This window comes from Erpetoichthys calabaricus, chromosome 10, assembly GCF_900747795.2.
Source record: "Erpetoichthys calabaricus chromosome 10, fErpCal1.3, whole genome shotgun sequence".
NCBI classification, from domain to species: domain Eukaryota; kingdom Metazoa; phylum Chordata; class Cladistia; order Polypteriformes; family Polypteridae; genus Erpetoichthys; species Erpetoichthys calabaricus.
The window spans coordinates 146,781,244-146,805,071 of NC_041403.2; the positions used below are offsets into that span (position 1 = coordinate 146,781,244).

At 42.1% G+C, this 23,828-nt stretch overlaps 4 protein-coding genes across 4 annotated transcripts in view; 2 read left to right on the plus strand and 2 right to left on the minus strand.

Moving 5' to 3' along the window:
• The first annotated feature begins 1,039 nt into the window (after positions 1-1,039).
• LOC114659509 (histone H1-like) lies at positions 1,040-1,835 on the plus strand. The gene has a single exon (XM_028812039.2). It carries the CDS (start codon positions 1,198-1,200, stop codon positions 1,792-1,794), a length of 597 nt encoding a protein of 198 aa, XP_028667872.1. The 5' UTR covers positions 1,040-1,197; the 3' UTR covers positions 1,795-1,835.
• Positions 1,836-2,400: 565 nt separating this feature from the next.
• Positions 2,401-23,828, minus strand: part of LOC114658449 (histone H3.v1-like) — a 36,891-nt gene continuing 15,463 nt past the window's right edge. The window contains exons 4-6 of the mRNA XM_051932469.1: positions 18,130-18,188; positions 15,936-16,160; positions 2,401-2,831 (exon numbers count right to left, since the gene is read on the minus strand). Coding sequence (XP_051788429.1) covers positions 2,413-2,831; positions 15,936-16,160; positions 18,130-18,188 — 703 coding nt within the window. The 3' untranslated portion in view covers positions 2,401-2,412. The remainder of the gene's footprint in view (positions 2,832-15,935; positions 16,161-18,129; positions 18,189-23,828) is intronic.
• Positions 14,879-15,202, plus strand: LOC114659520 (histone H4). The gene has a single exon (XM_028812050.2). It carries the CDS (start codon positions 14,891-14,893, stop codon positions 15,200-15,202), a length of 312 nt encoding a protein of 103 aa, XP_028667883.1. The 5' UTR covers positions 14,879-14,890.
• Positions 15,743-16,170, minus strand: LOC114659515 (histone H2B 8-like). Its single transcript, XM_028812045.1, has one exon. It carries the CDS (start codon positions 16,156-16,158, stop codon positions 15,781-15,783), a length of 378 nt encoding a protein of 125 aa, XP_028667878.1. The 5' UTR covers positions 16,159-16,170; the 3' UTR covers positions 15,743-15,780.

Sequence of the window (23,828 nt, forward strand, 5' to 3'; positions counted from 1 at the left end):
GATGTTTGCATAAAAGTTGTAAACACTTTTCGGCATCGGTAACGGACCTATCTATTATTAGTCAGTCATGTTTCCAGTCTGAGAAAATTGCAGTCACCGTTTATCAGTAATGACATTCGCGTTGGACTTGTAACTTCTTTTTAGCAGAAGGCACAAACCACCGCCTGGTACCATAACAATGTTTGGTCATCCCATTTCATGGCAAAACACAGCAAAATACCTGGGAGTTATATTAGACAACCGCCTAACGTGGAGAAACCACATCACTGAAAGTATATCCAAAGAAAGAAGATCACTCAACCAACTGTACCCACTGATGAATAGAAAAAGTAACCTGAACACTACAAACAAAATACTTCTGTACAGAAGCATCATCAGAGCTCAGTTACTGTACGCAGCTCCAGTATGGGGATACGCTTCCAATGTACTCATATGTCAGATTCAGTGCCTTCAAAACAAAGCCCTTAGAATGGCACTCAATACACCATGGTATGTAACCAATGACTTGATTCATCAAGACACCAGATCCCTGTCGATTCAACAGTCCATTCAGAAGAGTTCTATCAAACTATTTACCCAACTAGAAACTCACCCAAACAAAACTCTTCAAGGGATTCTCCAATATGATAAATGTCAATACAAGAAACAAAAGACCAAAGGCAATACTTGGACTAAACACCTAAACCATTCTAAAATCCAGAAACAGGAACTCGCACAACCCCTACCCAAAACAGCCAAAACTGATTGTTATGAAACAAGTTAACAAGAATCTCACAGATTAAAAACACAGAGATGGAGTGTGAGAGGCATTGCCTCGGTGAAGAAGTGAAGTGAAGTGAAGTGAAGGAGTGAAGAAAGATTCCAGTCCAGTATGTGGACTTGTAACGAGTGCTCGTCCTTTACACGGTGCCATTTCTCCGCTTAGCCTTTACACCGAAACTTATTTTTTTAAACGATAGCACATGCCCCATTAACAACATGTTACCGTCGATGTTTCTAGAGTTCGCAGTCGTGATTTCTAGATTTTTTTCCATGTAGTAAACGGGACTTTGTGGGGGCAGGAAACGCAGTTGTCAGAGCTCTTTGCACGTGCATCGGTCTGCTTGAGTCTGTACGGTTCTCACCTACCCAATATGAGAGGCTGAGCCTGCGCTCACAGCTGAAACTTGCAGCGAAATCCAAGTGTGTCTTTTCGAAATGGCGGAAACCGCTCCAGCAGCTCCCACGCCGGCTAAAGCGCCAAAGAAGAAACCGAGCTCGAAGCCCAAGAAGACCGGCCCTGGTGTGTCCGATTTGATCGTGAAGGCTGTATCGGCTTCAAAGGAGCGTCACGGACTCTCTTTGGCTGGGCTCAAAAAGGCTCTTGCAGCAGGTGGCTACGATGTGGAGAAGAACAACGCCCGCGTAAAACTGTCTGTAAAAAGCCTTGTGAGCAAAGGCGCTCTCGTGCAGACAAAAGGCACCGGCGCGGCTGGATCCTTTAAAATCAACAAGAAGCAGGCAGAGGCCAAGGAGAAAGCCGCAAAGAAAAAGGCGGTGCCGAAGAAGAAACCAGCGGCGAAAAAGCCGACTGCAGCCAAGAAAGTAAAGAAGCCAGCCGCTAAGAAACCCACAGCTGCCAAGAAGACTGTTAAGAAGCCTGTCGCAGCCAAGAAAGCCACCAAGAGTCCCAAAAAAGTGAAGCCCGCCGCAAAGCCTAAAAAGGCAACAAAGAGTCCTAAGAAGGCCAAAGCATCAAAACCTAAAGCAGCCAAACCTAAAGCTGTGAAGAAGGCTGCACCGAAAAAGAAGTGATCGGTTTATACGTAACTTTAGCGACCAACGGCTCTTTTCAGAGCCCCCATATCCTCTATAAGGGCTAAGCTATTGTCTTTAAATTACGTGTCGAAGGCCGATTTGCACGGGGTGTATTGGCCATTTTGCATTAAGATACTCGGAGTCATTTTTTCAAATGACTTAACGGGCAACTTCAGTGGCGTTGGACTTCAAACCCTGAGGTTGTGGGTTGGAATCCCATCACTGAAACGTGTAACCCTGAGCAAGTTACTTCATCTGCTTGTGCTCCATTTGGGGGGTGGTGGTGTACTGTATATAACAATCTCATGTTTAGTTGGCTTGGATAAACTACCGTCAGAGAATAACCGAAGTTCGACGGGATTTCGAAAGTTATTGCCCCCGAGACCGGAAAATAGTTGCAGCACTAAGGAGATCTGTAAGGAACTTCCGATTCGTTTTTCTCGGACAGGGATAAAATAGGCGCCACGATTTTAACGCAGTTATATAAAGACATTTAACAAATTTCAAGGTGGCATATTTATTGTAGGCGGAAAGTGGATTTTCTCTTGCAACTGAGCTTGTGGCGGCTCTGAAAAGAGCCTTTTTTTTACACATGTAAATTGACTTTAAACGGTCTTAGGCGCGCTCCCCACGAATACGGCGAGCCAGCTGGATGTCCTTGGGCATTATGGTAACTCTCTTGGCGTGGATGGCACACAGGTTGGTGTCTTCGAACAGGCCGACCAAGTAAGCCTCACTAGACTCCTGCAAAGCCATGACAGCGGAGCTCTGGAAACGGAGATCGGTCTTGAAATCCTGGGCGATTTCTCTCACGAGTCTCTGGAAAGGCAATTTACGAATAAGCAGCTCAGTAGATTTTTGGTAGCGACGGATCTCTCGCAGAGCTACCGTGCCGGGTCTGTAACGGTGAGGCTTCTTTACACCACCGGTAGCAGGAGCGCTCTTACGAGCTGCTTTCGTGGCAAGCTGTTTACGCGGAGCTTTGCCACCAGTAGATTTACGAGCTGTCTGCTTCGTTCTTGCCATTTTACTGACTTACTACAAACTAAGACCCGAAAACAATCCAAAAAAAAAATGAGCAGGGTGAAAGGCGCAAGAGGCGCATTATATTGATGTCCTTTTGTTTTCTGATTGGATGAAAGTAAAGGGGGCTGGACATACGCGTTTGGCTAGGCCCGGAAGTCTCCTTTCTATTGCTCCACTTAAAAGCTCGGCGCGCAATTTGAAAGCTGCCTTTGTTTCCGTGCCCACAACGTCTAACGGTTACAGCTGTCAACTGTTTTCAGAAAGTCAGCGAGGTAAACAGCGTATAGTGCTGGCTTTGCCCTAACCCCTATCAGTACGGTTTCCCAAGTTGGCCATGTGTATTTTATTACTGACAAAACGCAGTTAAGAGTGAGATTTAAAGGGAACAAAGCTAAATGTAGTTGTTAAATTAACACCTTTTTACTGTTAATTTGGGAAAGAGTTATGGAAAAGAACCTTGGAAATGATTGAAAAACACACAAGGTATACACTAATTTCATTTAATTCATACTTGCTCCTGTAATGCTACGGCCAAGAAAAGAAGAATGACCTAAAGGACAAATCATTCAAGCAAATATTTTAAATGAAAAGAAAAATTGCTTTCAAATTTAAATTATTTTCTAGTTTCATCATGCTTCAAAACAAGCATGATAATGGCTGCAAGAAACAAATGTTAATAAGGGGAAGAACATCCATTCATATTCCCAAATAACTTAAGCAGTGTAGTGAGTGTTGCAATTCAGCTGGAGCTTTTCCCAGGAGTCATAAGATACAAGGCAGGAACAACACCTGAACGGAGCACCAATCCATCACTGGATAAGCACACAAACTCACTACAGCTAATTTGGTAACACCAGTCCACGTAAAATGCATGTCTTTGGACTTGGAGGAAACCCCTACCTTATCACCTCAGGGGAAAATCAACCGAGTGTTTCTTGTTTTCTTGGGGGAGTGGGAGTCGGACACAGAGGTTAGTGGTGGCTGACTTACAGTTCCTGGCTTTTTGATGAGTTCGACAGCTAGCTAGGAGGTACAATACAATACAATACAGTTTATTTTTGTATAGCCCAAAATCACACAGGAAGTGCCGCAATGGGCTTTAACAGGCCCTGCCTCTTGACAGCCCCCCAGCCTTGACTCTCTAAGAAGACAAGGAAAAACTCCCAAAAAAACCTAGTAGGGAAAAATGGAAGAAACCTTGGGAAAGGCAGTTCAAAGAGAGACCCCTTTCCAGGTAGATTGGGCGTGCAGTGGGTGTCAAAAGAAGGGGGTCAATACAATACAATACAGTACAGTACACAGAACAATTTCTCAATATAGTAAGAAATAAAAAATATAAATTTTAGAAGTACAGAGCAGAATTTAACAGTAGATGATATATCCCATAATAAGATTTGTATTTGTATAGAGTCCTGGAGACCTCATCCTTCAAGCTGCCTCCCCCATTTGGCCATTCCACAGCTGAAACAGTGCTGGGCCAGCCAATCCGATGAAAGGACCCCTCTCTCCCACGATTCCTGCGATCCTCCATCTGGGATGACTTTTCCTTAGGCAGGCAAAACAGGCAGGTGGGCCATGGCACCAAGTGCCACATTTGAGTACCAGCTGACCAGAAGAAATAACCGGCAGTGAGAAACTTGAAGCCGACGATCTCTGAAGCAGAAAGCACTTAAGTAAACTACAGAAAACGGAGAAGATGACATCAATACTAAACGTAAGTTCTATCTACTCTCTGCCCGTTGAGGGCACGTTTATATGTTGTGTGTCCTGCAGCATGTACAGTTCAGGTTTTCCGGCCGACATTGTAGACAGCTTCACCTGCCAAAAGTGTTTAGTTAATTTAGAGTTGGTCGGGAAAATACGCGAATTGGAGGACCGCGTTAGGAATCTGATAGCGATTAGGCAAACCGAAAATTGGATCGACTCGGTTTGTTTAGACAATTCGGCTACTTCTGATTCGGCTTCAGTCTCTCCTGGCCCCACTGTAGTCAGTGCACGGCCAAAGTCAGCAGCACCAATTCAGCCACAGGGCGAGTGGGTAACAGTAAGACGGGGGTCTAAGAATCCAAAATGTAGTCCCCTGGCACCCAGGTCACCAATTCGGACCCAGAACAGATTCTCAGCACTCCGCAGCGCGCCTGTGGAAACTGAGAATAAGAAAGTGCTCATAATTGGCGATTCCATAGTGCGGAATGTTAGAATTCCAAACTATGTTAAACGAGCAGTTCATGTTAAGTGCCTCGCAGGGGCCAAGATTTCTGGCATAGAGGCCGCATTGGACCGTGTCGCCGACGATGAAGTATCTACCTTATTGCTGCATGTCGGCACTAATGATATTTATTCACAGCAATCTGAGGTATTAAAGAGGAACTTCATCTCTCTTTGCATCAAAGCTAAAAGAAAATGTCGGAATTTAGTTGTATCTGGCCCCTTACCACGATTATATAGAGGGGATGTGATTTATAGCAGATTGCATTCCCTTCACTGCTGGCTAGAAACCTGGTGTGCAAACAAAAGCATAGCGTTTGTGAACAATTGGGATGATTTTTGGGAAAGGCCTGGATTTTTCAGAAGAGATGGTCTTCATCCTAACTGGAGGGGATCTTATGTATTATCCCAAAATATGGCAGCAAAACTGCCTGGTTGACTGATTAGAGCACCATCCATGCCGCAGTCATGTGATCTTAAATCACAGGCTGTTGTTTATCCCACCTGTTACTTTCCTGAAGTTGTTACCCATAATCCTTGTCTTGGGGCATCCAGTAAATTTAGTCTTGATACAAACCTTAAATTAATGGATAACCAAAAAATAAGGTGTATAATTAGACCAAGGGATAAAACCAGACCCTCCACCAGGGGCATCTGTAATAGAAATTTACTACAAATTAAAACAAAAAGTATATCACCAGTTCAGAAAGAAGCATACAGTTTTAAATGCTGCTTATTGAAATGCTTCTCACTGAAACCTGGCTTAGTAAATGTGACACTGTACCCCTAGCTGAGGCGTCACCAGATGGCTACTCGTTCCTTCATAAGTCTAGAGATTCAGGTCGAGGAGGGGGCCTTGGAATAATTCATTGTAACAAAATGCAAATCACTTCTAAAAATTTAGGCAACTTTACATCCTTTGAAGCATTCATTTTAAATATTAAAACAGATTCCAACACAATTATAGTGCTAGTCTATAGACCACCAGGGCCGTATTCATTGTTCATGTCTGAATTTAGCAACCTTTTATCTGACTTGGCTATAAATTATGATCACGTAGTACTGATGGGAGATTTTAATGTACACATTGATGTGGAAACTGACACTTTTAGCAAATGTTTTACTTATTTGTTAAATTCAGTAGGATTTTGTCAGAATGTCAAAGGTCCAACTCATAATCATAACCACACATTAGATTTAATTATAACTTACAAAGTTGAAATTCAAAATTTAATTATTACTCCATTAAATGAAGTTATTTCTGATCACTACTTAATTACATTTGATTTAGTCCTGCCCTTGCCAACACACTCCCAGATTAAAACAGACAGTGCGGCATCTAGATTGTAATTCTGCTTCAAAATTTATAGATACTTTGAGTAAGTCGAGTGTAATTGTGGAAAACCATTTAGATCAGTTAACATCAAATGTAAACACAGAAAACAATTTAGATGAGCTAACATCACATTATAATGTGACCTTGAGAGATGCTCTGGACACAGTGGCTCCCCTTAAAACAAAAGTGATCAAAGCACATAGAAACTCTCCCTGGTTTAATGAAAACACTCAAGCTCTTAAATTAGAGTGTCGAAAACTGGAACGCAGATGGAGAACAACAAAGCTACAGGTCTTTCAAATTGCATGGACATGTTAATAAATATAAAAAAGCCATCTTTAAAGCTCGGTCAGAATATTATTCTACATTAATAGATAGCAATAATAAAAATCCTCGGGCACTGTTTAGAACAGTGGCTAAATTAACAAATGGAAATTCAGATCAACAGTGCAAAATACCAACAGACATTAGCAGTACAGACTTTATTAACTTCTTCAATGAGAAAATTAAAAATATAAGATCCCAGATCTCTGCATCACAGTACAAACCAAATACTAGCTTAGCAGACCCTGTCTCACATTGCACTCAGCACTTTAGTAATTTTAATCCTGTAACTGAGCAGGAAGTCTTAAGTTTAATTTCTAAAATGAAGCCCACTACTTGTTCCCTAGATCCAGTGCCAACAGAACTAGTAAAAAGAGCAATGGATGTTCTTGCAGCGCCTATCCTAAACATTATCAATAGTTCATTATTGCATGGCACAGTACCAGATGCACTAAAAGTGTCAGTCATTAAACCATTACTTAAAAAGTCAGACCTTGACCCACATATACTAAATAATTATAGGCCTATTTCAAATTTACCGTTTCTCTCTAAAATACTAGAAAAAGTAGTCGCCAGTCAGCTTCAGACACACCTTACGCATTACAATTTATTTGAGAAATTCCAGTCTGGTTTTCACACTGGTCATAGTACAGAAATGGCACTAACACGGGTTGTAAATGACATTCTGATATCCTCTGATGAAGGAAACTAAACTGTAATTATGTTGTTGGACTTAAGTGCAGCATTTGACACCATCGACCATTCTATTTTACTGCACAGGCTAGAAAATGATGTTGGGCTTACAGGCACCGTGCTCGCTTGGTTTAGTTCTTACTTATCAAATCGATTCCAATATGTACAGAAATGTGCTGACAGTACTCCATCATTATACACAGAAGTTCAATATGGTGTCCCGCAGGGCTCAGTACTGGGACCTTTACTGTTTTCACTTTACATGCTTCCACTGGGATCTCTCATTAGGAAACATAATGTTAATTTTCACTCGTATGCAGATGACACCCAGTTATACCTTTCATTTAAATGAAATGAAGTTTCTCCAATGTTGTCTTTAATTAGTTGTGTTAATGAATTAAAGGAGTGGATGAATAAGAACTACTTGTCTTTAAATACAGATAAAACAGAGATGTTAATTGTTGGAGGGAATGATGCTGATCACAATAATATTTTGTCATCATTTAACTCAATGGGAATCCCAGTCAATTTTACTGAATCAGCCCGCAATCTTGGAGTTATCTTTGACTCTAGCATGTCATTTAAAGCGCATATTACAAAGTTGTCCAAAACATGTTTCTTCCATCTAAAAAATTTTAGGAAATTAAGGCGCTTTTTAAATAAACAGGATTCTGAGAAACTAATTCATGCATTTATCTCTAGTAGGATTGACTACTGCAATGCGGTGTTCACTGGATGTTCAAACTGTTCTTTATACAGCCTCCAGTTAATCCAAAATGCGGCTGCGAGAATTATTACAAGAACAAGAAAATACGAACACATAACTCCAGTTCTTAAATCCTTACACTGGCTCCCGGTTAAGTTTAGGGCAGATTTCAAAATCCTTCTTTTAACATATAAAGCATTAAATGGTCGAGGTCCGGCTTACTTGTCTGAACTTACCATGACTTACAAACCAGAGCGCACATTAAGATCTCAAGATGCCGGTCTGCTTATGATTCCAAGGATTAATAAAATAACAGTGGGGGGTCGAGCTTTTAGTTACAGGGCCCCTAAACTGTGGAATGGTCTGCCTGCTACTATAAGAGATGCCCCTTCGGTCTCAGCTTTTAAATCCCGGCTGAAGACTCACTACTTCAGTTTAGCATATCCTGACTAGAGCTGCTGATTAACTGTACAGACTGCATCTCTGTTGTTAGTCATTAGCACTAAAACATAAGTAACATGACAGTTATAATTGTATACTAACTAGGTACTGTCTGAATGTATTTTCGTGTTTTTCTCTAGGGGCACAGGTTTTTTTTTGGTCCCTCCATCAAAACGTCTTGTGTGTTAGGTGCATTGACAACTCCAAACTGAATGAACTCACATCCATTCAAAATTCGTTCCTTCTGACCCGTGTTGCCAGATTGGTTTCTGGACACTGTGACAGTAAACTGAGTCAATCAATGGAAAGATTACCAGTAGCAATTGCTTTAGTTTTGGACAAAATGTACGATTATCCGAAGTGTCTTTCATCTCTCAGCCCTTAACCTGGTGCCAGGATCAGCCCAGCTGTTTTGTAAATGATCCCTTCTTTAATAACCCATACTAGGGATGTTGCTGGTGAAATTTGGCTGGGGTTGGCTGGATTATTTGGTGATATTTTATTGCCTTTTCCAAAATAACCTGGCTATATAAGGGCCTACCGCATATTGTCAGATATCAGATTTCCTTTTTCTGAAATCTGAAGAATTATACTCTAAATTAATTTCTGCAATGGAAGTCAAATATGTTGCATTCACTCGATTGATCGATTTTCCATTCGTGTCACAGGAACGGCTCTGCAACTACCTCTGATTTCACACTGCAGGGGAAAAAAAAACTACCATGAAGATGAAGGATTTGCAGAATTAAACTCAGGAATTGTTTGAATTTTAAGTAATGACTTCTTACATTGTGTTAATGAACACAATAAAAAAAACATAACTAGAAAGTTTTTGTCTAGTCACAGTTTAATACAAAACCATAATTTAAATTAAACTGTGTATATAAAGAAAACAACAATACATGTTCATTTTCAAGAAATTTTCATTTCCCTGATATTCTTTGAAAAATTTTCACTCTGCTTGCCACACACTCTGCTCCAAGATTTTCAGGGAAACATTGAAAATGTGAATTCAAAAACGGAACTATGACTCTCATGTTGAAAACCCAATTCTATTATTCCATCTAACACATTTTTCACAGTCTCATAATAATTTGGATTTTTATTGTTATTTAAAAAGAGAATTTACTACTTTGAATGATACCAAAGCCCCCTGTGCCAAGTTGTTTATCTCACCACCAAATATGCATCAGGACTCTAATATCAGGTCTGTTCAATTTAGCCAGTGATAAATTCAAAAAACATTAGGTGAAAATACTTAAAATAGGCTACAGTTCTTGATAGGGCTTTGACAAACTACTTCATTAAGGTTAATAATATAAAGCGGTGGTAGCAGCATTTTATCTGGATCCAAAACGCTAGGTCTGATAATATTTTTTGCTCCAAGCTGTAACTTTTTGCTTCCTAGCCGCTCCTTCTGAACCCAAAGTAAATTCTGAGCTCTGCTGTCATGCTCACACTTCTTTGTCTAAAGGGTTCATGCCTTTTCTGTCATAAGGAGATTACTGCATCTACTATTCTGCATATTGGTGAAATGTTTCAGGTGCTCGACTTTTAGCCACAAGAACATCACTTCAGTCCTCACCTTTGGCTTACTGTGTGGCTCTTGGTGACTTAGTCATTACATACGTCTGCTGCAAGTATGAAGGTAAAATGAGAATGTTACTTTTTCACTTGAAAATTCTCCTCTTGTTCCATAATGACCAACTACATGCTCTGTACTTTAAGGAATATACATATAGCAAATAAAGTGCTAGCATTTGGACACTTCCATAAAAATCGGTATATGTGTTAGACTTCCAAGTGATGTTCTTCTTCCTTGCCATCTGAGTACTTCAGGAATGGTAAACTATCAAATATGGACAGAACACATAATACGAAAGGATTGTTAAAGAGCAATTCTTATTTTATTGGCTGCAATGACAGGCATACCTTTCAAACTCTTTACCATTTATACTGAGTCCCATAGCTGAACTTGTTGGCTATGATGGTATGGAGGATAATCCTAAAGCTTTCTTAAGGTGAAACCAGCGAATGCTCTGATGGTCATGCAAAGTCAAAACACTGAAATGATACTCTCTGTTTTTATTTTCCATTATGGGATCCAGGAGACTGTGGTGGGTTGGCACCCTGCCCGGGATTGATTCCTGCCTTGTGCCCTGTGTTGGCTGGGATTGGCTCCAGCAGAACCCCGTGACCCTGTGTTCAGATTCAGCGTGTTGGAAAATGGATGGATGGATGGATTCAGGAGAGCTTTTCATTCCAGAGATGAGAAAAAGGCAGTCCTATTGCACTCCTACTGAAATTTTTAAAATTAAAATATAAGAGGCTTTGCATCCTTCAGGTAAATATATATATATATATATATATATATATTGTGATGGATGGCCAGCTAAATATTCCGGCCCTCACCCCCAGGCCGCCAGGAGGAGCTTTCCCAATAGCATGGACGTTCCTCGAATTCCAGCAGGGCCTCATGGACTTTGTAGTTTGTATGCACAGCCCTGCTGGATACCATGGGGGCCACCAGGAGTCACTGTAAGGAGGCTGTCGGACTGTTATGTGCCCTATAACCTGGAAGTACATCCTGGTCACATGAACAGGAGAAACGACGTGCTTCCAGGTTGAAGAGAAGGACTTTTACCCTGACCCGGAAGTAATGAGGACTTGTGGATTGTTGGACAGGAACCACTTCTGGGTCAGGGGGTATAAAGGACGCAGGGAAATCCCAGACATTGAGCTGAGCTGGGAGGAAGGGTGGTGAAGTGTCTGGGAGAGGAGGATTGGTATTTGTAGAGTGTTTGTTGATTATATGAGTAGTGTGGAGTGGAGGGTGCTTTGTGCACTGAATTATTATAAAATAAAGAAGTCTTGGACTTTTACCTGGTGTTTGGAGTGGTACCTGAGGGTTCAAGGGGTCAATAAGAGCCTCTACTGCTATAATTTTGTTTGTTGTTAGGTTATTTATTTATTTCCGGTTATTTTTGGGTCCCCCCTCGTGTATATATATATATATATATATATATATATATATATATATATATATATATATATATATTGTGGACACGAGTGGATGCATAGCTCCCCAAACACAACAGGCACCAGTTCAGTATAACACACGTTTATTTTAGTGGGGAAAGTGCTTATCCCTCGCTCCCCACAGCAGTGTAATACACCAAGCACACTAATGACTGCATACAGCCCTTACTTTCTCTCTCTCTCTCTGTCTCTTGTCTGCCTTCTCCAGCAAACTTTGTCTTCCACCTCCTATCTCAGGCTCCTCAAATGGAGTGAGGTGATTCCTTTTATAGGGCCCCTGGAGGCGCGCCAGGTGTCCTATATTCTCCTTCCGGCCACACTTCTGGGTGTGGTGGCAGTCCTGGATAGAAGGGCTCTGCAGTTCTCCATGTTCCCCCTGGTGGTCACCAGGGGCCCCAACAGACCACTGTCCTAAGCCAGGGGGAGTGCCCTCTGCCATGGAAGTAATGTCCTGTGCAAGCTTTCTCCCCCGACTCTTCTTTTATGCAGGTGTCCCGGCAGGGCTAAGCCCCAGCAGTCTGTTAGAATATATACCGGGTGTATAGTATCGAGTGATCAAAATTAATCTCAAACATAAAAAACAAAGTATAAATCTCCATCCCCTCAAATCAATATTTATGAACGTGCATTTTCTTAAAACATTTGCAGAATCATGCAATGGCTGTCAATATATACATATATAGTAAAAACTTCCATATCTAATGAATCCATTGTCGACCACCAGGGCGCATACAGCTACTCTAACCCCGACACAGTCAGGCAGGACACAAATTGTCACACAGCACACCTTTATTTTTCAGCTGCCAATTCCCAGCAATAAGCAAATAATAAATCACAATGACAGCACAGTCTTTTCTTTCTCTCCCCATCTCCGCCTCAACTTCTCTCCCAGCAATCTTCGTCCACTTCCTCCCGACTCTGGCTCCTTGAATGGAGTGAGACGACTCCTTTTATTCTGCTCCTGGTGGCTCATCAGTATTACCTGGAATCACTCCCAGGTGTAGCGAAAGTCCTTTGTAGGGCTCTGCAGCTCCCCTTGGCGGCCTCCATAGAACCCAACAGGGCGGTGCCAATCTCTAAGTCCCAGCGTGCCCTGCGAGATTCCATGGTGCCACAGCCGCCCAGAAGTGCTGCCCTCTAGCGTCCCAGGGGAGGTAGTGCCTTCAAGATGCTCTCTGTCCATGTCCTTTTATCCAGTTGGCATCCCAACCCGGTAATGGATGAGGCTGCCCATCACACTGTCAATATTTCATTTTGAATGAGTTTGTCTTTTGTGTAACTTAAGTGTTCCATATTTGCAGGAAGAAAGAGATATCCACTGAACAAACAAACAAACAAATTAATAATGCAATGGATATAATCAAAGTTGTAAAGGCCACAAATAAGGAAAATGGTGACACACAACAGTAATCATTTCACTGAACAAGACGATGGCACAGGCTTTATACCAAATGTTGTAGCTGTGGTTTAATGAAATGTTGGTACTTTTTTATAGTAGGTAGAAGCAGAGTGCTGTTTGCTCTGTGTTCATGTGTGTGATGGCAGATTGGTTGTGGGACCCATATGTTTCCTGAAAGCTAAATGCAGCTGTATTATATTTCAAGCGTGTCTTTTTGTTCTCAATTTATTAATGTTATTTCAAACTTCCTTTCTTTTTGTTGCTGTTGTTAATAAGGCATACACCTCTCAGGCATCACTCAAGCTACACAAGCTTGTTGCACAAGCTGCCATGTCATTCCTTTCAATGTTCCAGACCCGTGGTGCACACCTCCCAGAATGTATCCACGCCACAAAGAAGAAGCATTGGCCTCAAGAGAACTCTCGTCGGAAGCAGTGCCATGTCTGTAATCCCAGCTGCTCAGGAGTCCAAGCTTGGAGGATAGCCTGAGCTCAGGAGATGTTGATGGCAGGGCCTAGGGCTACCACGTTGCTTAAGGAGAAGGCAACATTCTCAGGTCGGAAAAAGAGCAGGTCAAAGTCCCTGCGTTAGTCAGTAGTGGCATCATGCCTGTAAGCCAGCACTTTGACCCAGCCTGGGTGGTAAAGAGAGATGCATCCTGGGCTTTATGTTACAGCCTTCAGTTGTGATTTTGACCACATTTTTTCACACTCTCCTGTGTTTTCATCTGGCCATTCTTCAGTTAGAACGGATTTTGAGTTTTCACAATTGTGCAGCTCATGAAGCTGAATTTTCTCCAGCACACTGTTTGTTTGCTGTTGTGTGATTACCCGTATGTACAAAAGATTGTACAATTTACCCTTGATGACGTCTGGCTGAACATGTGAATATATCAAAACCAGCTGATTTGAATTAACAAGCAAAAACTGTTGTGTACAGTGCTTTCAGTTTCAAAGCATACATAATTAGGGAAAGGGAATCCTTTCTTTTCTTCTTTTATTGTTATTGAAACCTCCCATGTATTTTTTAACTAAAGTCTATTTAGTGATCTGGTCATAGTGGAAGCAGCTAATTGTCATCCAGGATTATGTGGGAAGGAGCTTGTGCCACAGCAGACTTGGTTGCAAGGCAGAAAGAAACATTTTATGAATGTATTGTCTTGGCCCTTGTCTTCTTCACTGGAGTTTAATTTTAAAATTATATAAATGTTTATATAGTATAATATTTGCATAAAAATTATATAAATATAACTATATTTCATTTTAAATATGAACAAGCAATGAAAAACTACACTCGTTGCTGGTGAGAATATATCTTTAAGCAAATGCAGCAAAAGTAATTGAAAATGCATTTGTTGTCATTATGAGAATAATTTGTCATAAAGGAAATGAAAGTCAATTTCTGTGTTTTCATAAAGAAATCCAGACTAGGAAAAAGAAAGCAAGGCTTGATTTTATTTTGAATGAATATCTGTTCGTGCCATTAAAAGGGGCAGGCGGAGTGGACGCGGATGTATAAGATTATGCTTGTCTTCATGTTTGTTATTTTCTCATCATGAAGAAAGAAAACCATCATACAGAGTTTAAATCCACCACAAAGCAGTGTCTGCCCAAGCGGCTGAAAAGGTGCGAGTTACCAGTCACACGTGCAGAACGGGACTTACAAAAAAGGGAGTTACGGTTCATGAAAGCTCAAGTCTATCACTCCTTTAGAAGCGCATTGATATTTTTCACGTGGCGGATAAGCTGCTTTGTTCCGAGTTTTTCTTTCGGAAACCAAAGAGCCAAAACAAAGCGCGATTTCTTAAAAGCCCGCGCAGACTTTTCCTGCGCTGTTTTCGAGCAGGTCGTCCTTCCATTCATATTAGAGAGGTAATTGTCAGCGTCGTTAACAGTAGCTTGATTGAAAAAGGTAAGATAACATGTCTGGTCGTGGCAAAGGAGGAAAGGGACTTGGCAAGGGTGGCGCAAAGCGTCATCGTAAAGTACTGCGAGATAACATTCAAGGTATTACAAAGCCTGCTATCCGTCGTCTAGCTCGCCGAGGTGGCGTGAAGCGAATTTCTGGCTTGATCTACGAGGAGACTCGCGGAGTGCTCAAAGTGTTCCTGGAGAATGTTATTCGGGATGCTGTCACTTACACAGAGCATGCTAAGAGGAAGACCGTGACCGCCATGGATGTGGTATATGCCTTGAAGAGACAGGGTCGTACTTTATATGGTTTTGGAGGTTAAGTGATAACTGAAGCTTTACAAAGCACCCCCACCCCCAAAGGCTCTTTTCAGAGCCACCCACGTTTTCTACTTGGAGAGTTTTTTTTTCCTGTATTTTCCTCAAATTGTCTCGCTATGAGGTAACCAGTAAAACGCTCGATTCTTCCGAGCGTGCCAATCAACTTGTTTAAAGACTGCTGCAGTCTAGGGATCGATAAAATCGCTGCTTTTACAATATAGATGGTTCCAAGAGTGCAATTTTTCCGAGCTTTTAGGATTCAGCTAGCTGTACTTGATCTCATCGATTCGTCGTTCATATTAAGCAGAGCCACACGACTAACACTCTCACGAATGAATTTACCTAACCTTAAAGGCCTAGTGCCTTTGTAATGGTAAGTGATGTACCGCCGTTTTTATTGAGCTTCAGATCCCGAGGAGGAAGGCATTTCCAGGTGCTAGATAATACACAGTAGTGCGCGCAGGCAGTGGAAGCTAAAAATTCAGCATCACAAGGACGGGTACTCGAGTTAATGGAGCTCTTTTCCAAAGTAATTAGTGGCTCTGAAAAGAGCCGTTGGTTTCTAGCAGGTGTTTATCGTTTATTTGGAGCTGGTGTACTTGGTAACTGCCTTAGTGCCCTCGGACACGGCGTGCTTAGCAAGCTCTCCCGGTAGCAGGAGCCTCACAGAAGTCTGGATCTCCCTGGAAGAAATGGTTGAACGCTTGTTGTAGTGCGCAAGACGAGAAGCCTCACGGGCGATGCGCTCGAAAATGTCATTCACAAACGAGTTCATGATTCCCATCGCCTTCGAAGAAATGCCAGTATCGGGGTGAACTTGCTTCAGCACCTTGTACACGTAGATGGAATAGCTTTCCTTCCTAGTCTTTCTGCGTTTCTTTCCACCCTTCGCCTGGCTTTTAGAAACGGCTTTCTTCGAGCCCTTCTTGGGAGCAGGAGCTGCTTTTGGTTCAGGCATAGCTATAGATTATCACGAGAAACTGAATGTCGCATCTGCCGGGTTTTCTGCTTTTAAAGGCAGTCATGCAAATACCAGGCGGTGCAGCTTTTGATGACGTGACCTCTGACGACACGGCCTTTGTTTTAATGGATGGGATAAAGTTCGCGCGCACTTTTGCAATTGGGCTTTCTGCTTTCAAAACTATATGACGAGTTTTTCCCCCCTAAAATCAGGCTGTATTCGTACCTGCTTCAGAACAATGGATATGCGTGGTGAATACAAAACATACTATCGGTCCATCACAGGACAGAAAATAACTTGCACGTCACTGCAAAAGATCAAACTCCTGCACTTTCTAATAGATAATAATAATACTCGTTAAAGATACGATAGCTTTAGATAGTTAGCTCTGCTCATCTCGTGAACATGTGGGGACAACAAGGCACTCAAAACAGAATAAAGCAAAGGGTTTATATTGCGCTTGTTGCAGAAGGAGTTCATCTTTTTCCCCCGTACAGCGCCTTGAAAGACAACGTCTTCTGAAGATCTAACCTGTTAACCAAAGCAGAGTTCAGACGTTTGACTAGCAATGAAGTAAAGGAAGAGAGACGAAATATACACAAGATAAAATAAAAATATCAATGCAATGAAATCCGGGAAGATGGATGTAATGGATAATAATAAACGTGTGTATATAAGAATGTAGTTGCACAGATGTTATCAAAATAACGAAACGGGCACGTTGTAAATTTTCCTTTCAGCTTTAGGTTTCAACCTGAAGCTTTGTTCAAAAGGATTCGAGGGCAGGCAGTGCCAAGTACTCGCCACAGGCCGAGTGACATAGAAGCAGACGCAAATCAACAGTCGGCTCGTTCAGCACTTCGCGCTAGAAGACTTTATAATGGCCGCTACCCCGGCCTCCTGCAGTAGGGATGGGCGATACCAATGTTTCTGAAGTCAATACTGATACAATTATTTAATGTGTCAGATTTCCGATACTGATATTGAGTATTAATTCCGATTTGTTTGCCGCTTCCCTTCTGTCTTCTTCACTTTCTGGCCTGCATAAGTCTTTTCCTTCCTGACAGCATGGTTTCTCTTTATAACTGCGTTTACCAACTGCTAGATAACTTTGCATCTTTAAGGACTTGACAGGTTCCAGCCACCTGCTCTTGTCCCTGGTACACCCATGAGTTCAGAGTTGTGAAAACCACTAGCTAGTGTCTTGATAAGAAAACAAGCCTCACAACTTTATAGGGATGCCCTTAACAGTGCTCGCTCCAACTATTATTCCTCTCTCATAAATGGTGCTAAGTGTGTGCCCAGAACTCTTTTTGGGACTGTTAATAAACTCCTCCAAACCCCTCCTCTAGCATGCCCCAATACAGCTGAACAGTGTCAGGCTTTCTTACATTTCTTTGATACCAAAATTGATCATCCTGGGTATGACGTTAAACTGTATCCGGCCCTGCAAGCGGTCCTCCAACTTGTAGGGAAATCATGGGTGTTGGTGACAGGATTGGCACTCCAGCCTCCGTAAAAAAAATTCACACAACTGTGAGACGACAGAAAGGAAGGACTCCTTTTTGTTCTCCACGGGAGTAGCTCTGCTGCAGCCACCCATAGGAAGGCTGTTCGCATCATGAAGGGGATGGGGGAGAGCCCTTGGGAGCCCCATCCCCAAAAGAGTCAAAACCATCAGCGAGCCAGTGTGGTCAGGTCTGTTGGGAATCAGAACTGGCATGGTGCTTAGGAATCTCCCACTGCACGGCAGCACTTGGGTCCCAATTTGAAGCGGCCCATCCAGGTAGGTGCGTGGAACATCTTGTCTCTCTGGCATGATGATCATCTCACTCTGCTGTTGGAGGAACTGCGTAAACTCCTCATTTCAGTGGCGGCACTCCCTGAGGTTCGCAGACCGTGGTCTGGCCAGATCTCTGTAGGTGGATACACCTTTTATTGTTCTGGTTGCTATGATGGCTGTCATACTCTGGGAGTTGCTGTTGCTGTAGTGCATCGGCTTCTTCCGATGGTGTCCAATGTCACTCCTTTCAATGAACGTATTATGAGACTCGGATTACGGCACACTCTGGGTGCCTTGTCTGTTGTCTATGTGTGTATGCGCCGACTGCAGTGAGCGATGTCTCGGTGATTGAGACATTTTATTCACAGCTTCGCTGTGTGGTTGATGGGTGCCCATGGGGTGACACTCCTCTAGTCATGGGTGACTTCAATGAAGCCACTGGCACTGACAGGGCTGGTTATGAGGATTTTCTTGGTCCCCATGGGTCTGGTGACCGTGGTGGAAGTGGCTCCATGTTCCTTGACTTTGCAAAAGGTGAGAGTCTGCGAATTGCTGGATCCTGGTTCCAGTGCCCTGAGCTGCATCGTTAGACTTGGTACTCCAATACTGGTGGCGCGGTGAAGGAAATTGATCACATCCTCGTAGGCAGACACTGGAGGCTCTTGCAAAACTGCCGGGTCTACAGAAGTGCACTCAGTTTGTGTGAGGAACTTGCGGATTTGGGTGCGACTGCCGATCATAATGTGATGCAGGAGACCTGTTGTGTAGGTTGCTGAAGGTTGTGTTGGTGTTACTGGTGTTCCCAGAAGGATGTGTTTCATCTCGCAGGGCTCCTTGGATATAATCGAGAGGAGTCGTAGCGCACAGCTTGGTGACAACTCAAGAAGGCGTTTGTTAGAGGAATCTGTCAGCAAGGGATACACCATCTGTGGTCTAGCGACCCACATCCTGCTTACAGAGGAATCGAAGCATTATGCACATCCGAATCTGTTCCTCGGATAGTTGCAGTCAGGGCGGCTGATAGAACGGTCCTTACAGATGACACTGCAGTTGTGACCCGCTGGGCTGACTACTTTGAGCAGCTGTTCAAAGCTGATCCTCTGGTTAGGATGTTGGATATCTCTGGGTCCATGGTTCTTGAAGCTGATCCTCCAATTAGCTGTGAACCACCCAATCTCACTGAGATTGCACAGGAGGTGAATCAACTAAGGGGAGGGAAGGCTGCAGGGATCTGTGGCATCCAGGGTGAACTTCTCCAGGCTGGTGGTAAGGCTGTCCTCCTGGCATTGCAAACAATCTTTGCTTCCATTTGGGAGACAGGCATCATCCCAACTCACTGGAAAACGGGAGGTGTTGTCCCTATCTGGAAAGGGAAAAGGGTGATTGCCTGGATTGCGGCAACTACAGGGAGATAACACTGCTCTTGTTGCCAGGTAAGGTCCTTGCTAGGGTCATCCTCAATAGGATATGTGATCACTTGCTCACCTGCCAGCAACTGGAGCAGTCTGGTTTGTTAGTTGTGGTAATTATACTTTAAAGATACATGATATTTTATATGGTGTTCCACAAGGATCTATTCTGGGTCCACTGCTCTTTTTGATTTACTCATCTTCTAGCTCCATACACTCCTTGTCACTCTCTCAGGTCCTCACATAGTAATCTTCTTACTGTCCCACGTACCAGACTCTCCACCCTGGGAGGCAGGTCCTTCAGTGGACCTCTGGAACTCTCTTCCTCAGTCTCTCTGAGTTTGCTCCTCTTTCTCCACCTTTAAATCTCAACTCAAAACTTTCTTCTTCAACGAACCGTTGTCTTCTGTTTGATTTTTTTTCCCCATGTATATGTAAAGCAACCATGGATCTGTAAAAGGCACTCTATAAATGCAACTTATTATTATTATTTATAAAGTATATAAATTTGTTTTCAAATGATGATAGTGTTTTAGAATGGCTAATATTAATGTGCCAGTCTGTATTTAAATTAACTAATATCATGGCACAGTATATACTGTAGGTGGCCGTAACAAATTTATAATAAAATATATATTAATAGAATGAACATATCATATCATTTCCTAACCCGCTTACTCCAGACCAGGGGCCTCATGCATAAAGCTGTGCATAGAATTCACACTATAACATGGTGTAAGGACAAAAGCGGAAATGTGCGTACACACAAAAAAATCCAGATGCATAAATCTGTGCATTTGCCAACTTCCACGTTCTTCTGCTACATAAATCCCGGTCAGCGCGAAAAGTAATGCACATGCATGTGCCTGCTGACCCCACCCAAACTCCTCCCAGAATTATGCCTCTTTGAATATGCAAATCAATATAAATAGCCCTTAAGCTCAGCATTCTGTGAAAAGGCAATGGAAAAAGCATGAGGGGGAAATAGAAGAATTTCAGCGAATACCAAGTGGAGGCAAGGAAAAACGTACTATTTGTTGGTTTAAACAGTGGTATAAATAACAAAAGGAAGTTGATCGAGTGACATAGAGTGTTGGAGAAACTTGAAAGCTCAAGTTCACAAAGTCGCACAGTGCCCGAAATAAAAAAGAAGTTGTCAGATATCAAAGTTGCCGTGAAAAGGTGAGTTGTAGCCCACTGTCTGAGTGTCATATGAAAGCTTATTAGGGTACAGAGAAAAGAAAAAAAAAATAGGGATACAGTGAGAAAAAAGCTCAAAATTTCCACTTTAATCACATAGTTTTTGTCATTAAAGTAGAACATCATAAACTTCATCTTTAAATTGTTTAATTTACTAGTTTCTCAAATCCCACTGTAACTGAAGTAGCATGTTAAATGCTTTGTTTGTATATGTTCTTCTATGTGCTCTATGTGTGTGAATCACTGTGTGCTTCTTAATCGGGCTTTATCTTGCTCCGACTGGACACAGAATCCATTACATTCATGATATTACAGCTCTCTGAATAATTAAAATGCTGATATGTATACTTGATATCATTTTCATGTTGATAGAAGTTAAAGCATTTTATTAAACATGGGAACACGGTGGCGCAGTGATAGCGACGAGCTGGTGCCCTGTCCAGAGATTTTTCCTGCTTCCCGCAAGATGCTTGCTGTGCAACCTTCGATGAAATAATTTATTGCAGCAGTACTGTCTCTTTCAAACATACTAACCTCCAATTCCTGTCCTTCCTTTTCTTTCTCCAAGTAACCAATCGCCACACAATCAGTGCTGTAATAGACGTTAAGCTATCTGTAAGCGCAGAACTCCATTTCTTCAAAACCTTTAAGGAACATTGAAATATCTTCGTAGTACATGTTTAATTATTCCATCCATCCAAACTTCCAGTGTTGATCCAGCAAGAATACAGAGCAAGGCAGAAACAATCCCTGAACTAGCTAGCGCTGCGACACCGTGTCCTCACATGTTTAATTATTAACAATATAGATTATTTAAATGATGTTAACATTTTATCTGTATAATGTAATAAACATATTTTGCTGTATTTCATCTTAAAAATGATATCGTCATCATTTGTAAATACGTGCTTTATAAAGTGGCTCAAGTTGTGCAACATTATAACTGTATCGCGAGTTTACAGTGAGGTAATTGTACTGTATTGTAAAAGTACAAACAGTTCTACAAGGAGCACTTGATGGACTGATTGAGTGCATTTATAGTTCTAGGGACGAAACTGTTTCTGAACCGCGATGTCCCTACAGGAAAGGCTCTGAAGCATTTGCCGTATGAGAACAGTTCAATAGACAGCATGGCTGAGGCAGCGTGTGCTTGATGCTGTATACTGATAATTCTCTTTCATATCAGCTGTTGTAGCGCTGTAATTCCACACTCAGATACAGTGATATTAATACTCCGAGTGGTGCAGTGAGAGTAATATGGAAAAAGATGATCCGCTGTGGCAACCTCTAATGGGAGCAGCTGAAAGAAGAAGAAGGTGCAGTGAGAGGAACAACGCTAAAGCAGCTATGCTATTTGGAATAGTTTGGTCATTCCGTGGATCATTATATAGTTACAGGTTAATTACAATCAGATGCCTTAAACTAATAAACAATATGCTGTTATTTTCAGTGTACAGTGATCGCTCGCTATATTGTGCTTCGCCTTTCGCGGCTTCACTCCATCGCGGATTTTATATGTAAGCATATTTAAATATATATCGCGGATTTTTCGCTGCTTCGCGGGTTTCTGCGGACAATGGGTCTTTTAATTTCTGGTACATGCTTCCTCAGTTGGTTTGCCCAGTTGATTTCATACAAGGGACGCTATTGGCAGATGGCTGAGAAGCTACCCAACTTACTTTCTCTCTCTCTTGTGCTGACGTAGGGGGGTGTGAGCAGGGGGGCTGTTCGCACACCTAGACGATAGGGACGTTGCTACCTTCTGTGTGCAGCTGCTTCCTGAAGGACATGCTGCACGGTGCTTCGCATACTTAAAAGCTCAAAGGGCACGTATTGATTTTTGACTTTGTTTTTCTCTGTCTCTCTCTCTCTGCTCCTGACAGAGGGGGTGTGAGCTGCCGCCTTCAACAGCTTTGTACCGGCGGTGCTTCGCATACTTAAAAGCCAAACATCCCTATTGATTTGTTTGTTTTTCTCTCTCTGACGCGCACTCCGTTGAAGAGGAAGATATGTTTGCATTCTTTTAATTGTGAGACAGAACTGTCATCTCTGTCTTGTCATGGAGCACAGTTTAAACTTTTGAAAAAGAGACAAATGTTTGTTTGCAGTGTTTGAATAACGTTCCTGTCTCTCTACAACCTCCTGTGTTTCTGCGCAAATCTGTGACCCAAGCATGACAATATAAAAATAACCATATAAACATATGGTTTCTACTTCGCGGATTTTCTTATTTCGCGGGTGGCTCTGGAACGCAACCCCCGCGATGGAGGAGGGATTACTGTATTTATAAAGCCACCTAAACCACACTTGAACAAAAGTACTGCTTTGACGCTGGGTGCCGCCAGTTTGCAAAACCAGAGAACTTGCGTACGCCCGGGTTTGGGCTACCGTGAAAATGTGTGTGGCTTTATGCCAAGTTTAGGTTTTATACATCACGATTTGAGCGTGGAAACGGGCTTGCGCAACATTTTTGTGCAAATGCACTGTTTATACATGAGGCCCCAGGACTATGAGAGGGTGTCGGAGCCTATCCTAGCTGCCATAGGGAGCAAGGCAGGAGAAAAACCAAGGAAGAGGAATGCATCCATTGCAGGGTGAACACACTAAGCACACGCTACAGCCAATGCAGCTTTGCCAGTTCACCTAACCTTCATGTTTTTGGACTATGGGAGGAAACTTTTGCAGCCACAGGAGCAACATGCAAACTCCGGGGTGCAAAGAATGAACATACAAACATCACAAAGATAATATGAACTTTAACATTTTCATAAAGATTTAGTTATTTGTTTAATTTATGTAAAACCCGCAAACACTTAATGAATGTACTTAAACGGATCCCCTTAGAAAACTAACATTTACAAAAAAATAATATTCCCACATTTGCATTTTCTTTTATTTTCTGCCATTCTGTTATATTGGGAAAGATTTTGTTATATTAGCTTTACATTTAGTTAAGTTTCAAATTTGTATTTGGAAAAAATAATGCTGACAATTTTATGCTCAATCGTATTTTGTCTCAGTGGGTACAAGGTGGGAACAATCCTAGCCCATCACAGGATGAAAACACACATACACATATCAGGGGCCAATTTACATTGTCAATGCACCTAACATGTGCGTGTTTGGACTGTGGGAGGAAACAGGAGCACAAAACAAGTTTAACAGTAAAAAAATAAGTAGAAAGCAATATATTTTACAAAATATTTTTGTTTTTACAAAAGATGCTGTAACTCAGCGGTTCTCAAACTTTCATATTTCGTGCCCTCCCTTTTCTA